General features: G+C 40.5%; 1 protein-coding gene across 2 annotated transcripts in view; it reads left to right on the top strand.

Annotated features, from left to right (window-relative positions):
* The window catches only part of OCA2 (OCA2 melanosomal transmembrane protein), a 249191-nt gene that overhangs the window by 209081 nt on the left and 22468 nt on the right, over window positions 1-17642 (top strand). For both annotated transcript variants that reach the window (XM_022590517.2, XM_022590518.2), the window contains exon 21: window positions 15734-15827. In XM_022590517.2, coding sequence (XP_022446225.2) covers window positions 15734-15827 — 94 coding nt within the window. The remainder of the gene's footprint in view (window positions 1-15733; window positions 15828-17642) is intronic.

Here is a 17642-nt window from a genome sequence, read left to right as displayed (position 1 = left end):
TCGCACAGTTCTCCCCTGCAGAATTTATTTTTCAGTCTCCACTGGATCATTATTATTGGTTTCCAAATATGCTGCCCTTTCTTCTCTCAGTAAGACTCTCATGGGGCCATACATTGCAGCTGGCTCCCTCCCCTTCCTTTGCTCCTGTGACAGCAGACTTTGAAAATGTTGTCTACCCTTGCTGTCCTAGTCTCACTCTAACTTCTCTTCTCTCTTCTCTTGATCCCAGTCAAGCATTTCTCCCACAATCCACAGACACAGTTGCCTCCAAAGTTGCGATGACCTCTCAGTACCCACCCTCATGAGAGATTCCGTGATGCCCCTTGTTCTATCCTAACCTGGCTTGACAGCAATGACAATGTGTCCTGGAGGCAACCTCTCTCCTCCTTAAAACCCTTTCCCTGTCCGGCTCTACTAGGTTCTCCTTCTATCAATGATGTCATTTCCTCTCAGTCTCATCCATGAACCCCTTCATCTTCCACCCCCCAAACGCTGGACTCGGTTCTGGCCACTACACTCTCTAGACTTATTGTGAATTGTCTTCTCTAAACTCATTCTCTAAATGGCAACTACACCTGACAACTCCTGGGCTTCTCTGCAGACATAGAGGCTTAATATACAGCTGCTTCTCTTACCTCTACTCTACTGAGATATGACAGGTGTCTCAAACTAAACATTGATCATGATTCCATCCTTCCCCAATCTTCCTCATTTTCATAAATAACAATAAAATTCCATTTTCTCAGTTTCTAAGGCCACACATCTTAGAACCTGCCTGATTCTTTGCTTTCTCTTATACCCTACAGCCAGCTGTATTTCAAAGCTTCTAAATCTGGCCAGTTCCCATCAACTCCACCACTGCCCCTAAATCTAGCCAGTATTTCCCTCTCGTGTCACCGCCAAATTGTCATCTTTGTTTCCAGTCTTGCTCCACCCCTGAGCATCTATTCTCCACAGAGGATTCCCACCTCACTCAGCAGAAGTCAAAGTCTTGTAGTGGCCTATGTATCTTACAGATATGGCCACTGTGTCCTCTGTGATCTCACCCCTATCACTCTTCTCCTTGCCCACATTGCTCCAACCACACTGTATTCCTTATTTTCCCTTGGACATGTCTAGCAAGCTTGTGCCTTGGGGCCTTTGCACTTCCACCTCTTTCTTCCAGTGATTCTCTTCACACAGATCATTGTGGGCTTGGTCCTGCTTCCTCACCTTTATTGAGTTTTTGTAAAATGTCACCTTCCCAGTGTAAAATTGAACACCCAGTCCCATTTTTGCTTTATTTTTCCCATAGCACTTTATACCACCCAACATTTTACTTATTCATTATTTTGAGCTGTTTAGTTGTTTAATGTTTAATTTCAAGTCAATTCATATAGTTTAAAGTGCTAAATCAGTCTGGAATTCTTACTTAAAAAACAGCACCTTTATCCCATCTCTTTGTCTCACAGAAAACCTTTTTCATCATTAGCTGCTTTTTAATTTTATTTCTTGTTTCCTGAGTGATGTTACCTGTGTTTCTGCTCCTTTTGTGGTTTTGTCCTCTTTTGCCTGAGCCCTGGAGTCTCTCCATTTGTCTCATGTTTGAAGAGGCAATGACATCCTGAAGTTCAGTAATTTGGTGCCAAATTTCATAAGGGATATTGGTCTGTAGTTTTATTTTCTTGCAGTGTCTTTATCTGGCTTGGATATCAGAGTAATGCTGACCTCATAGAATGAGTAAGGAAATATTTCCTCTTCATGTTTTGGAATAGTTTGGTAAGTATTGGTGTTAACTTTTCTTTAAATGTTTGGTAAAATTCACCAGTTTGGAAGAGTTCCTTCCTTTTCAAAAATTTGGAAGAGTTTGAGAAGCATTTGCATTAATTCTTCTTTAAATGTTTGGTAGAATTCACCAGTGAAACCATCTGGTCTTGGGCTTTTCTTTCTTGGGAGATTTTTGATTCTTGATTCATCACATTACTAGTTATGTGTCTGTTCAGATTTTCAATTTCTTCCTGATTCAGTCTTGGTAGGATGTATGTTTTGAGGTCCATTTTCTCCAGGTTGTCCACTATGCTGTATAATTGTTCATAGTAGTCTCCTGTGATCCTATGTGTTTCTAGGTGTTATAATACCTTCTTTTTCATTTCTATTTATTTGAGCTCTTTCTTTTATTATTCTAGTTAAAGGTTTGTCAATTTTGTTTCTTTTCAAAAAACCAGATCTTAGTTTTCATTGATCTTTTTTATTGGTTTTCTAGTCTATTTCATTTATTTATGCTCCAATCATTGTTTTTCTCTTACTTTGCTAACTCTGGGGTTAGTTTGCTTGTCCAGTTCCTTGAAGTGTAAATAGTTAGGTTGTTTATTTGAGATCTTTCTTTTTTCTAAATGTAGGCATTTATTGCTATAATTTACCTGTCAGAACTATTTTTGCTGTATCCCATAGTTTTTGGTATGCTGTGTTTCCATTTTTGTTTGTCCAAATTTTTTTTAAACATCTTACTGGAGTATAATTGCTTTACAATGGTGTGTTAGTTTCTGCTTTATAACAAAGTGAATCAGCTATACATATACATATATCACATTATCTCCTCCCTCTTGCATCTTCCCCCATCCTCCCTATTCCACCCCTCTAGGTGGTCACAAAGCAACGAGCTAATCTCTCTGTACTATGTGGCTGCTTCCCACTAGCTATCTTTTTATATTTGGTAGTGTATATATGTCCATGCCACTCTCAAACATTGTCCCAGGTTACCCTTCCCCCTCCCCGTGTCCTCAAGTCCATTCTCTACATCTGCATCTTTATTCCTGTCCTACTCTTAGCTTTTTCAGAATTTTTTTTTTTTAGATTCCATGTATATGAGTTAGCATATGGTATTTGTTTTTCTCTTTCTGACTTACTACAGCCTGTATGATAGACTCTCGGTCCACCCACCTCACTACAAATAACTGAATTTCGTTTCTTTTTATGGCCGAGTAATATTCCGTTGTATATATGTGCCACATCTTCCTTATCCATTCATCTGTCAGTGGACACTTAGGTTGCTTCCATGTCCTGGCTATTGTAAATAGAGCTGCAATGAACATTTTGGTACATGACTCTTTTTGAATTGTGGTTATCTCAGGGTATATGCCCAGTAGTGGGATCGCTGTGTTGTATGTTAGTTCTATTTTTAGTTTTTAAGGAACTTCCATACTCTTCTCCATAGTGGCTGTATCAATTTACATTCCCACCACCAGTGTATGAGGCTTGCTTTTCTCCACACCCTCTCCAGTGTTTATTGTTTGTAGATTTTTTATTCTGGTCATTCTGACTGGTGTGAGGTGATACCTTATTGCAGTTTTGATTTGCATTTCTCTAATAATTAGTGATATTGAACATTCTTTCATGTGTTTGTTGACAATATGCATATCTTCTTTGAAGGAATGTCTATTTAGGTCTTCTGCCCATTTTGGATTGGGTTGTTTGTCTTTTGATATTGAGCTGCTTGTAAAATTTGGAGATTAATCCTTTGTCAGTTGCTTCATTTGGAAATATTTTTTCCCATTCTCAGGGTTGTCTTTTCATCTTGTTTATGGTTTCCTTTGCAGGGCAAAAGCTTTTAAGTTTCATTAGGTCCCATTTGTTTATTTTTGTTTTTATTTCCATTTCTCTAGAAGGTGGGTCAAAAAGGATCTTGCTGTGATTTATGAAAGAGAGTGTTCTTCCTATGTTTTCCACTAAGAGTTTTATAGTGTATGCCCTTACATTTAGGTCTATAATCCATTTTGAGTTTATTTTTGTGTACAGTGTTGGGGAGTGTTCTAATTTAATTCTTTTACATGTAGCTGTCCAGTTTTCCCAGCACCACTTATTGAAGAGGCTCTCTTTTCTCCATTTTATATTATTGCCTCCTTTATCAAAGATAAGGTGACCATATGTGTGTGGGTTTATCTCTGGACTTTCTATCAAGTTCCATTGATCTATATTTCTGTTTTTGTGCCAGTACCATACTGTCTTGATTACTGTAGCTTTGAAGTATAGTCTGAAGTCAGGGAGCCTGATTCTTCAAGCTCCGTTTTTCTTTCTCAAGATTGATTTGGATATTCAGGGTCTTTTGCGTTTCCATACAAACTGAAATTTTTTGTTCTAGTTCTGTGAAAAATGCCAGTGGTAGTTTGATAGGGATTGCACTGAATCTGTAGATTGCTTTGGGTAGTATAGTCATTTTCACAATGTTGATTCTTCCAATCCAAGAACATGGTATATCTCTCCATCTGTTTGTATCATCTTTAATGTCTATCATCAGTGTCTTATAGTTTTCTGCATACAGATCTTTTGTCTCCTTAGGTAGGTTTATTCCTAGGTATTTTATTCTTTTTGTTGGGATGGCAAATGGGAGTGTTTCCTTAATTTCTCTTTCAGATTTTTCATCATTGGTGTATAGGAATGCAAGAGATATCTGTGCATTAATTTTGTATCCTGCTACTCTACGAAATTCATTGATTAGCTCTGGTAGTTTTCTGGTAGCATCTTCAGGATTTTCTATATATAGTATCATGTCCTCTGCAAGCAGTGGCAGTTTTATTTCTTCTTTTCTGATCTGGATTCCATTTATTTCTTTTTCTTCTCTGATTGCTGTGGCTAAAACTTCCAAAACTATGTTGAATAAGAGTGGTGAGAGTGGACAACCTTGTCTTGTTCCTGATCTTAGAGGAAAAGTTTTCAGTTTTTCACCATTGAGAATAATATAGGCTGTGGGTTTGTCATAGGTGGTTTTTATTATGTTGAGGTAAGTTCCCTCTATGCCTACTTTCTGAAGGGTTTTTATCATAAACCTGTGTTGAATTTTGTCAAAAGCTTTCTCTGCATCTATTGAGATCATATGGTTTTTCTCCTTCAATTTGTTAGTATGGTGTATCACATTGATTGATTTGCGTATATTGAAGAATCCTTGCATTCCTTGTTCATGGTGTCGGATCCTTTTAATGTGCTGTTGGATTCTGTTTGCAAGTATTTTGTTGAGGATTTTTGCATTTATGTTCATCAGTGATATTGGCCTGTAGTTTTCATTTTTTGTGACATCTTTGTCTGGTTTTGGTATCAGTGTGATGGTGGCCTTGTCGAATGAGCTTGGGAGTGTTTCTCCCTCTGCTATATTTTGGAAGAGTTTGAGAAGGATAGTTGTTAGCTCTTCTCTAAATGTTTGTTAGAATTCGCCTGTGAAGCCATCTGGTCCGGAGCTTTTGTTTCTTGGAAGATTTTTAATCACAATCTCAATTTCAGTGCTTGTGGTTCATTTGTTTATATTTTCTATTTATTCCTGGTTCAGTCTCAGAAGGTGGTGATTTTCTAAGAATTTGTCCATTTCTTCCAGGTTGTCCATTTTTTTTTGGCATATAGGTGCTTCTAGTAATCTCATGATTCTTTGTATTTCGGCAGTGTCAGTTGTTACTTCTCCTTTTTCATATCTAATTCTATTGATTTGAGTCATCTCTCCTTTTTTCTTGATGAGTCTGGCTAATGTTTTATCAATTTTGTTTATCTTCTCAAGAACCAGCTTTTAGTTTTACTGATCTGTGCTATTGTTTGCTTCATTTCTTTTTCATTTCTTTCTTTTTTTTTTTGGTACGCAGGCCGCTCTGGACGTGCAGGCTTAGTGGCCATGGCTCACGGGTCCAGCCACTCTACAGCATGTGGGGTCTTCCCGGACCCGGGCATGAACCCATGTCCCCTGCATCAGCAGGCAGACTCTCAACCACTGCACCACCAGGGAAGCCCCATTTATTTCTAATCTGATCTTTATGATTGCTTTTGTTCTGCTAACTTTGGGGGATTTTTTGTTCCTCTTTCTCTAATTGCTTTAGATGTAAAGTTAGCTTTTTTTATCTGAGATGTTTCTTTTTCTTGAGGTATGATTGTATTGCTATAAACTTCCCTCTTAGAACTGCTTTTGCTGCATCACATAGTTTTGGGTGTTCGTGTTTTCATTGTCATTTGTTTCTAGGTAGTTTTTTTTATTTCCTCTTTGATTTCTTCAGTGATCTCTTGCTTATTTTGTAGTGTATTGATTAGCCTCCATTTTTTGGTATTTTTTACAGATTTTTTTTCCTGTACTTGATATCTAGTCTCACAGCGTTGTGGTTGGAAAAGATACTTGATACAATTTCAATTTTCTTAAATTTACCAAGGCTTGATTTGTGACCCAAGATATGATCTATCCTGGAGATTGTTCCATAAGCACTTGAGAAGAAAGTGTAATCTGCTGTTTTTGGATGGAATGTCCTATAAATATCACTTAAGTCTATCTTGATTATTGTATCATTTAAAGCTTGTGTTTCCTTCTCTATTTGCATTTTGGATGATCTGTCCATTGGTGAAATTGGGGTGTTAAAATCCCCTACTATGATTGTGTTACTGTCAATTTCCCCTTTTATGGCTGTTAGTATTTGACTTATGTATTGAGGTGCTCCTATGTTGGGTGCGTAAGTGTTTACAATTGTCTTCTTGGATTGATCCCTCGATCATTATGTAGTATCCTTCTTTGTCTCTTGTAATACTCTTTATTTTAAAGTCTATTTTTTCTGATATGAAAATTGCTACTCCAGCTTTCTTTTGATTTCCGTTTGCATGGAATATCTTTTTCCACCCCTTCCCTTTCAGTCTGTATGTTTCGCTAGGTCTGAAGTGGGTCTCTGGTAGATAGCATTTATACAGGTCTTGTTTTTTAATACATTCAGCCAGCCTATGTCTTTTTGTTGGAGCACTTAATCCAGTTACATTTAAAGTAATTATCAATATGTATGTTCCTATTACCGTTTTCTTAATTGTTTTGGGTTTGTTATTATTGGTCTTTTCCTTCTTTTGTGTTTCCTGCCTAGAGAAGTTCCTTTAGCATTTGTTGTAAAGCTGGTTTGGTGGTGCTGAATTCTCTTAGCTTTTGCTTGTCTGTAAAGATTTTAATTTCTCTGTCGAATCTGAATGAGATCCTTCTGGGTAGAGTAATCTTGGTTGTAGGTTTTTCCCTTTCATCACTTTAGATATGTGCTTCCACTCCCTTGTGGCTTGCAGAGTTCCTGCTGAAAGATCAGTTGTTAACCTTATGGGGATTCCCTTGTATGCTAATTGTTGCTTTTCCCTTGCTGCTTTTAATATTTTTTCTTTGTATATAATTTTTGATAGTTTGATTAATATGTGTCTTGGCGTGTTTCTCCTTGGATTTATCTTGTATGGCACTCTGCACTTCCTGGGCTTGATTAACCATTTCCTTACCCATATTAGGGAAGTTTTCAACTATAATCTCTTTGAATATTTTCTCAATCCCTTTCTTTTTCTCTTCTTCTTCTGGGAACCCTATAATTCGAATGTTTGTGCATTTAGTGTTGTCTCAGAAGTCTCCAAGACTGTTCTCAATTCTTTTCAGTCTTTGTTCTTTATTCTACTTTGTGGTACTTATTTCCACTATTTTATCTTCCAGGTCACTTATTCATTCTTCTGCCTCAGTTATTCTGCTATTGATTCCTTCTAGAGAATTTTAAATTTATTTATTGTGTTGTTCATTGTTGTTTGTTTGCTCTTTAGTTCTTCTAAGTCCTTGTTAAAAGTTTCTTGTAGTTTCTGCATTCTATTTCCAAGATTTTGGATCATCTTTACTATCGTTACTCTGAATTCTTTTTCTGGTAGACTGCCTATTTCCACTTCATTTTTTTGGTCTGGTGGGTTTATAGCTTGCTCCTTCATCTGCTGTGTATTTCTCTGTCTTCTCATTTTGCTTAACTTACTGTGTTTGGGGTCTCCTTTTCACAGGCTGCAGGTTTGTAGTTCCATTGTTTTTGGTGTCTTCCCCCAGTGGGTAAGGTTTGTTCACTGGGTTGTGTAGGCTTCCTGGTAGAGGGGACTGGTGCCTGTGCTCTGGTGGGCGAGGCTTGATATTGTCTTTCTGGTGGAGAGGACTGAGTCTGGTGGTGTGTTTTGGAGTTCTGTGACCTTATTATGATTTTAGTCAGCCTCTCTGCTAATGGGTGGGGTTGTGTTCCTGTCTTGGTAGCTGTTTGCCATAGGGTGTCCAGCACTGTAGCTTGCTGATCGTTGTGTGGAGCTGGGTCTTAGAGCTGATATGGAGATCTCTGGGAGAGCTTTCACCATTTGATATTACATGGAGCCAGGAGGTCTCTGGTTGACCTCGGCTTTCCCACTTCTGAACTCGGCTATCCCTGAATTCACCTCTCCCTCCTCTGAGACTCTGGTCTGACACCCAGCCAGAGCATGAAAACCCTGTCAGCCACACAGCTCAGATGTAAAGAGAGAAAAACAGAAAGAAAGAAAGAAAAAAAATAAAGAATACAACATAAAGTTATTAAAGTAAAAAAATTATTAAAAATAAAGAATTTAGAAGTAATTAAAAATGAAAGAAAGACAAAGAGCAACCAAATGAAAAAAACAAATCCACCAATGATAAGAAGCACTAAAAACTATACTAAAAAAAAAAATAACTGGACTGACAGAACTCTAGGACAAATGGTGAAAGCAAAGCTATACAGACAAAATCACAGAAAGAAGCATACACATACACACTCACAAAAAGAGAAAAAGGAAAAAATATATATATATAAAAGGAAGATAACAAACAAATCAATAAACAAGTCTACCAATGATAATAAACTCTAATTACTAAACTAAGATAAACATAAAACCAAAAACAAATTAGATGCAGAAAGCAAACTCCAAGTCTACAGTTGCTCCCAAAGTCCACCACCTCAATTTCGGGATGATTCGTCATCTATTCATGTATTCCAGAGATGCAGCATATATCAAGTTGATTGTGGAGATTTAATCTGCTGCTCCTGAGGCTTCTGGGAGAAATTTCCCTTTCTCTTCTTTGTTCGCAGAGCTCCTGGGGTTCAGCTTTGGATTTTGTTCCACCTCTGTGTGTACATTGCCTGAGGGCATCTGTTCCCTGCCCAGACATGGTGGAGTTAAAGTAGCAGCTGGTTATGGGGCTCTGGCTCACTGAGGCTGGGGGGAGGTAGGGGTACGGAATGCAGTGTGAGCCTGTGGTGGCAGAGGCTGGTGTGACATTGCAACAGCCTGAGGTGTGCCGTGTGTTCTCCCAGGGAAGTTGTCCATGGATCACGGGACCCTGGCAGTGGCAGGCTGCACAGGCTCCTGGGAGGGGAAGTGTGGATAGTGACCTGTGCTTGAACACAGGATTCTTGGTGGCTGCAGCAGCAGCCTTAGTGTTTCATGCCCATCTCTGGTGTCCATGCTGATACCTCCATCTCTCACCCATCTCTGGAGCTCGTTTAGGCAGTGTTCTAAATCCGCTCTCCTCACACACCCTGAGAAAATGGTCCTTTGCCTCTTAGGCAGTTCCAGACTTTTTCCCAGACTCCCTCCTGGATAGCTGTGGTGCACTAGCCCCATTTAGGCTGTGTTCACACAGCCAACCCCAGTCCTCTCCCTGGGATCTGACCTTTGAATCCTGAGCCTCAGCTCCCAGCCCCCATTCGCCCCAGTGGGTGAGCAGACAAATGTCTCAGGCTGGTGATTGATGTTCAGCACAAATCCTCTTTGTGGGGACCTCTTCATTTTGCTCTCTGCACCCCTATTGCTGTGCTCTCCTACATGGCTCTGAAGCTTCCCCCCTGCCACCCCCGTCTCCATCAGTGAAGGGGCTTTCTAGTGTGTGGAAACTTTTCCTCCTTCACAGCTCCCTCCCAGATGTGCAGGTCCTGTCCCTATTCTTTTGTCTCTGTTTTTTCTTTTTTCTTTTGCCCTACCCAGGTACATTGGGCAGTTCCTTGCCTTTTGGGTTGTCTGAGGTCTTCTGTCAGCATTCAGTAGATGTTCTGTAGGAGTTGTTCCACATGTAGGTGTATTTATGATGTATTTGTGGGGAGGAAGATGATCTCCACGTCTTACTCCTCCACCATCTTGAAAGTCTGTCTAGATATTTTTTTGATTTCCCTTTTGATTTCTTCTTTGACCCACTGATTCTTCAGGAGCATGTGGTTTCATTTCCAGACATTTGTGAGTTGTCCAGCTTTCTTCTTGTTATTGATGTCTAGTTCCACACCATTGTAATTGTAAAAGATCATTGATATGATTTCTTTCTTCTTAAATTTCTTAAGACTCATTTTGTGACTTAACGTATGATCTATCCTGGAGAATGCTCAGTGTGTGCTTGTGAAGAATGTGCATTTTGCTGCTATTGGATGGAATGTTCTGTATATGACTGTTAAGACTATTTATTTTAAAGTGTAGTTTAAACCCAATATTTCTTCATTGATTTTCTGTCTGGATGATATTTCTTTACATAGGGCATTGAAATCCACTGATCTGTTAATAGTTGCTTAATATAGTTAGGTGCTCTGATGTATGATGCACATATATTCACAATTGTAAAAGCTATCAATGAATTGACTCCTTTATTATTATATAGTGACTTTTTTGGTCTCTTAACAGTTTTTGACTTAAAGTCTATTTTTTCTGACATAAAAAATCTACTTCTGCTCTCTTTTGGTTTTCATTTGCATGGAATATCTTTTTCCATCAATCCACTTTGAGCTTATGTGTGTCCTGTGGCAGCATATAGTTAGGGCTTGTTTTTTCTCATTTTTTTGTTTTTCTTTTTTTAAATCCATTCAGCCACTCTGTGCCTTTTGATTACAGAATTTAATCCATTTACATTTAAAGTAATTGTTGATAGGTAAGGACTTACTATTGCTGTCTTGTTAATTGTTGTTTTCTGGCTATTTTGTAGTTCCTTTGTATCTTTCTTGTTGTCTTCCTTTGTAAATTGATAATCTTCTGTAGTGGTATGTTTTCATTCTCTTTTCTTTATCTTGTGTGTATATGCTATAGGTTTTTGTAGTGTGGTTAACCTGAAGCCTTAATAAAATATCTTATAACAGTCTATTTTAACTAATGACTCAACTTTAATGGCATACAAAAAATTTAATATTTTACTTCACACTACATTTAATGTTTTTGGTGTCACAATGTACATCTTTTAATCTTGTGTTTTCACTAACAAGTTACTGTAACGATAGATATTTTAATACTTTCATCTTTTAACCTTTATACTAGGATTAAGTGATTCACACATCACCATTACAGTGTTAGAGTATTCTGAATTTGACTGTATACTTACCAGTAAATTTTATTCTTTCCTTTTTTCATGTTATTAATTAACATGTTTTCATTTCAACTTGAAGAATTTTCTTCAGCATTTCTTGCAAGGCTGGTCTAGTGGTAATGAACTCCCTCAGCTTCTGTTTGTTTGGGAAAGTCTTTATCTTTCCTTCATTTCTGAAGGACAACTTTGCTAGGTAAAGTGTTTTTGGTTGGCAGGTTTTTTTTCTTCCAGCACTTTGAATATATCATCCCATTCTCTTGTGAACTGTTAAGGTTTCTACTGAGAAATCCACTGATAGCCTTGTGGGGGATTCCTTTATATGAGAGAAATTTATTTTCTCTTGCTGCTTTTAAAATTCTCTCTTTGTCTTTGATTTTAGACACTTTTATTATAATGTGCCTTAGAGAAGACTATTTTAGATTGAAATTTTGGGGTGATTTATTACCTTCATGAACTTGGATTATCAAAATCTTCCCCCAGATTTGGGAGCTCTTAGCCATTATTTCTTTTAAGTAAGTTTTCTGCCCCCTTTCCTCTCTTCCCCTTCTGGGACTGCAATGATACATAGGTTTTCTTCTGTAGGCTTTCTTCATTTCTCTTCATTCTCTTTTCTTTTTGCTCCTCTGATTGGATAATTTCAAATGACTTGTCTTTGAGCTCACTGATTCTTCTGCTTAATCCAGTCTGCTGTTGAAGCTCTCGATTGAATTTTTCAGTTCTGTCATTGTATTCTTCAGCTCCAAAATTTCTGTTTGGTTCTTTTTAATGTTTTCTGTCTCTTTGTTGAACTTCTCATTTTGTTCTTGTTTTATTTTCCTATTTTTTCCAAATTGTTTACTTGAGTTCTCTTGTAGCTCTCTGAGCATCTTTAGAACAATTATTTTGAATTCTGTGCCTGACAATTCCTGAATCTCCATTTATTTGGGATCAATCATTGGAAGTTTACACTCTTTCTTTGGTTGAGTCATGTTTCCCTGATTCTTCTTGTTCCCTGTAGCCTGGCACAAGTATCTGCACATGTGGAGAAGCAGCCATCTCTTCCAAACTTTATGGAAAATATCTTCACCTGCAGCTGGGGGCATGCTTGAGAGTACCATAACCTGAGCACAAGGCACCAATTGTGAGGGCATGTGGAAGCTCTAGTTCCAGGGTGCATGGTGATTTGTTGGCTCAGCATGATGGAGTCCACATCACTGATACTGTGTGGTCCTTGGTGAGTGGTGTGGATGGTCCACAGAGACTGCAAGGACTGTTGTGGTCCTCAGTGGTGCCTCCAGTTCCTGCAGCTAGGGACCAGGGTTGATAAAAGTGGTTATCAGAGCTGGTGGTGTACATACACTTGGCTGCAGGGGCCAGCAGCAGGTGCCTGTGTGGTGGCAAGGGCCAATTACAAACATGCATATACTGATGGGGTTCTGGTGAAGCAGCAAGGACTGAGGCCACCTGTAGTTGCACTGGAAGCTGCAGGGGCCCTACTCTTGGTGCATACTTCCATAGCTGCTGGTTCTTGCCATGGGTACATGGCAGTGGAGACTAGTTTTGGGAGTCAGACTGGGGTCATGCAGGTGTACAGTTGGAGGGGTTAGCTACAGGTGAGCAGAGTAGTATAAGCCAGTGACAAGACATAGAGCTGAACCGGGGCCCACAAGCAACTGTGAGGGCCTTGGCTATTGTGGTACAGTCCTGTGGCTGCAAGATCTTGCCACAGGAATGGCAAGTCGAAGTCAGTGACTGGTGTCAGTCCAGTGGTGCATAAGAGCACAGCTGGAGGAGCTACCATGGGGTGGTCACCTGCAGGATTCTAGGCTGGTATCTTTCATTTTCACAGCTGCTGGTGTGGGCTGGCTACTGGTCCTGGTCCCAGGCTATGGTGGGGCCTTGCATGAGGGATTGGGAAGGGACTCAGATGGCTTGTGTCAGTGAACACAAATACTTGTGGGGCATAAACCAGTAAAATATTCAGGAGGTCTGCAGCAGCTGTGCTGGTCATTGGTTCCTTCAGTGGTGAAAGCTACCAGAATCATCTATAGAGCAGGTCGCTGGAAACCATAGTAACTCCTAGTGTGAGACTGACACTGGTAGCCCCTGCTTTTCTTCCTTGTTCTTAACTGCTTCTATACAACTCAGGTTTGACAGTTTCTGGCTGGGGTGAAACAAAAGTGGGTCCTTTGTGCAGTTCCCTGAAAGGCTGGGGAAGTAGGTTTGCTCATCCTGCTTTCTGTTTCCCAGTGAGGGGAATTATTTCTAAATAGGAAGTTCCCACTTGGTGCTGAGCAGTGTTGGCTTGGGGAATGGGATGATGCAGGCAAAATGAAGCTTTCTGGGACCTGGTATGAAGCCAGTGAGACAACAACCCATTCTTGTAGGGTGTGGAGTGGGGACCTGACCAATGCTGTTCTCCTTCGCTTTTGTGTGGTTATTCTCAAGTTTTTTGTTCCACTATGTTGCTGACGTTTCTTCATAGGACTCTAGACCTCTCCCAGGGCTTTTTTTGGTGGATATCTTTCTGCAGCCATCAGCCTATAACAGAATCTGGTACTTGTAACTATATGGTTTGGAACATGTGCACAGGAAGAGTTGTCTTGATTTTTAGTAGCACTAGGGTCAAGGACCCCTTCCAACTTTTACACCTCAGTACCCCTGACAAGGGCCCAGCATCCTGTGCTTAGTTGTTCCAAGTCTGTTTCTTCGAGCCAACTAGCACAAGAAGTCCTTTAAGGTGGAGGTTGGCCTTTTATGACAGCATGCTGCTTGGTGTGTATAGTGCCTGGTGGCCACACTGTGTGTGTGTTTGCTCTGCTCATTGATGACTAGGTGCTGGGAGAAGCTTTACTTTGCTCGTTTCTCCAAAGAACCAAGACTTCAAGTCTGAAATTTCCTCTGTGACAATAATTGGGTTCATCATGAGACAACAGAAGCAAGGATTGAAATTTGCCATGGGGACTGCTCAGGGGACCCTTCTGACAGGAATTTCTGTTTCTTTGTGAAGTAGACTTCCCAGGATGTTACTCATTTCTCTTCCAGTAAATATTTGGGGCTACCGAGAATGAAAAGTGAATTGAAATTCTCCTTGGACCCAGCTAATAGGAAGGGCTCTTTCTCAGACCCCACAAGGCAACTCTGGAGAGCTTTTGGCAGGACTAGAAGAAGAGTGTGTACCGTAGGTGCATAGGTCTGTGGGTTGGCCACAGCCCATTGGTCAGGGCTCTGCTGGCGCTTATGGGGCTCTTCCACATGTCCTTCCTCTGGGGGCACCAAGAGGTGGCAATACTTCCTGGGATTTGCTCTTCTCATAGCCGAACCTGAAGCTTCAGAGAGGCTTACAGTAACATGGGGTGCTTCTGTCTAGTCCACCCACTGGTCAAACAAGCCACTGGCCAAGGCCAGAGTCAGTGGGGTAGGGAAGTAGATCTGTCTGTTTCACTGGAGACCACTGCAGAAGACATGCAAGTGAAGTCCTATTGCAGAGATAAAATGATGGGGAGTGATCCAATCTTCCCAAATAAGCAATGAGGTGTTGCTTTTATGACATCAGGAAACCTGGTGTCCAGTAGAGTGTAGCTCTGTTGTCCCCTAATTCTCTATAACAAATGAAATCACATGTCATTTACATATCTCCACATTGTTTTTATCTTTCTGTCTGTGATTTTGGGTAGTCCTTTCCAGATGGGTTACTGTTGGAGCCCTCCTCTTCCTGCTCTTTACAGAGGTTCACACAAGGCAACTGCTCCAAGGCAGCAGGTCCAGGGGTCCCTCCTTAACCTCTAATGGGCTGCTCTGAGGTACCTAACAGTGGTAACATGGACTAACATCTCCTGAGCATGCTGGAAGCAGGTCCAATGAATACATCTCCTTCTGTCCTTCATTAGCAACATGAGCCACAAGGGGGCATGTTTTGGGAACACAAATTTCACACAGAACCGTCACAACTGCTACGTGTTTCACTAATTACTATAATGTGAAATTTATCCCTATTAGAAAGATGCACTGGATGTTGCCATGATTTACTAGAGAATACTACTTCCTAGTCATTGAATCTGATGCTTGTTACATCATGAACATCAGCAGGTGTGGGGTGACTGCACAGAGGCAGTGGTGAGAAATGGTTTAGCACTGGTTTACCTGCATGCAGTTTGGAATCAGAGAACTGATTCTGGCTTAGCCACTTACAAGATCTGTGTCTCTCCATGTCTCAATGTCCTTATCTATCAATTGAAGGTATAACATACACACCTGGAGGAAGTTTGAGGATTAAATAAAATGATGTACGCATGGAGTTAGTGTAGGACTTGATCCATGGCAGGGCTAATAAATGCTGGTTAGATGGTTGTGGTCCCAAACACTGTGTTAGATTCTATGCGACTTCACCCCATTTAGGAATCCACAGCAGCAGCTGGAGAAGGAGCTGAGGAGAAGGGGGACCAATCGGTCATGTGGCTGGAAACACTTACTGATGGTCTCAAACTCAAGGTTTTGTGGATTCCAAAGGTTGCTTTTATTTCCTTTTGAACATCCTGTGCTCCATAAAGTTTGACTGCTATAAAAGTGCTTTGGATTTTGCAAGTTGGTCATAGAATGGGAAACTCCTCTGGGCTTCCATGGACCTGATATCAGTGTCCTTTTCCTTCACAGATTCCTGTGCTCCTGAACCTGAGCAGAGACCCTGAGGTCAGCCTGCCTGTGCCACCACTCATATATGCCCTTGCCTTCGGCGCCTGCCTGGGAGGTAAGGGGGTATTAATGCATTTGAGGGAGGGCCCCCTGACACTGTGGTGAGCCTGAAGTGATAATTAATGCATGCCAAATTGAAAGTAAATTAAGAATAGTCCAGATGATTTCCTGAGTGGAAACCCATCTTCACCTTTGACTGGAGCAGTTCTAGGCATACTCAGTTCCTCTGCAAGGCCTGTCACTTCTCACTTTATGCAGAACTGCCCCTGACATTCTAAGTGTGTGGCTGAGGATGATCATTATGACATCTCAAAGTTAACCTGCTCCCGCACTGAATGCAGATGTGGCTTAGGTTTAGAAACAGATATTGAATCAGAAACCATCCTCAGTGGCAGCTTCTTATTGCCTTTTTAAGGAGTGTGTGTTGGGGGGTGAAGTGATGAATGAGTAAGCTAAGAAGTAGAGACTCTAACCTAAGAGTAAGAAGAAAGATTTTTTAAAATTCTTTTTGGCTGGAGGAGTATGCTGTCCTGTGGAGTCATTGAAAAGCCAATTAGAGAAATGTTGGGAGAGACTAACCTCTGGTGAGTAAACACAAAGGCTTTGGACGTGATTGTATTCGGAAGGAGGCCTAATCACATTTGGGAATACAAGAGGATTGTGAGAATCTTAGATAAACACACTAGATACCTTTTAAGTTTTTATTTTTACATTCAGATATTCTTAGATAGTCTATCTTTCTCTGTTCTTTGATTTGTCTCAACTATTAGATCAACAGCCTTCTTTTTAGCTTATCTTCTTGTTTGTAAAGGGAGATTAATGTCATTCAGTGAAGTTTCTGTGATTTCTGGAGAGCTAATTCACCTAATCCAGCAACTGAGGCCTCACGTTCTGAGTGCAGGGTTGTTAAAATGGCCCCCATCTGAGATCAGCCCCAGGGAAAGCAATAACTGCATTCAAGCTACATTTAATATCAGTGGTAGAGACAGAATCCAAAGACACCTGGAAATGTGTCCTCTGTGTGGAATTTTGTTCATTAGACCTTATTGAGCATCTTCTATACCCTGGCATTGTCCTTCAGAGTGGGGAGATAGTCACCTAAGCTAAGATTATAACATAAACGTATCCTCTCATTGCCACGTGCATAGAGTGCTCAGGGGGTACCAGGGAGACTGGGGGAAAGTCAGGAATGACTCTCCAGAGGGGAAGTTTTGAGCTGGGTCTCAAAGGATGAGAAGCCTCCTGGGCTAGTTCAGATTCTCCCAGAACATGTAGAATGAATATGGAGGAGATTTGTTCTATAAATTGGGTGTGACTCACTAAATAGTTTGAAACAAAAAGTCTTTCCTGATCTGCTCTCAGTACCTTTTGGTTGCTCTTTTTACTAAGAGCTAAGAACAATTCAAATAAGTCTTAAGAAAAATCTGCCTTAGCCTGTGTGTCCTAGAAGGCAGAGGTTGAGGCAAGTTTGCATGCTGAAGATTTATTGGGACATGTACTCCTAAGGCAGGAAGACTGAGGGAGGAAGTGAGGTAAGGCAGTGAAGGAGAGAAAGCAAATACATGGTACATTACAAAGCTAGTAACAGCTTCAAAAGAAATCAAAGCCAATTTTTAGTTAGGTGGGGATGGGACATTTTCTAGATGGTTCCTGAAGAACAGAAAAGCTAAGTGAAATCTCTTAGTGCCTTTGTAGAGTGTGCAGTGAAGTGGGTTATGCTGCAGAACCAATGAGAGAAAAGCTTCAGAGACATGCTGGGCCTTTGCAGACTACACTGAAGTGGGGACAGGGCAGAGAGCCACCTTTTGAAGGGTGGACAGCCAGGACAGAACTTCAGAGAGAATCTTCAGCAATCAGCAGGTTATAAACC

This window comes from Delphinapterus leucas, chromosome 8 (assembly GCF_059928025.1).
Source record: "Delphinapterus leucas isolate spDelLeu-1000000601 "Yukka" chromosome 8, BTC_Dleu_Yukka2, whole genome shotgun sequence".
NCBI classification, from domain to species: domain Eukaryota; kingdom Metazoa; phylum Chordata; class Mammalia; order Artiodactyla; family Monodontidae; genus Delphinapterus; species Delphinapterus leucas.
This window is presented reverse-complemented; position numbering and strand designations above follow the sequence as displayed.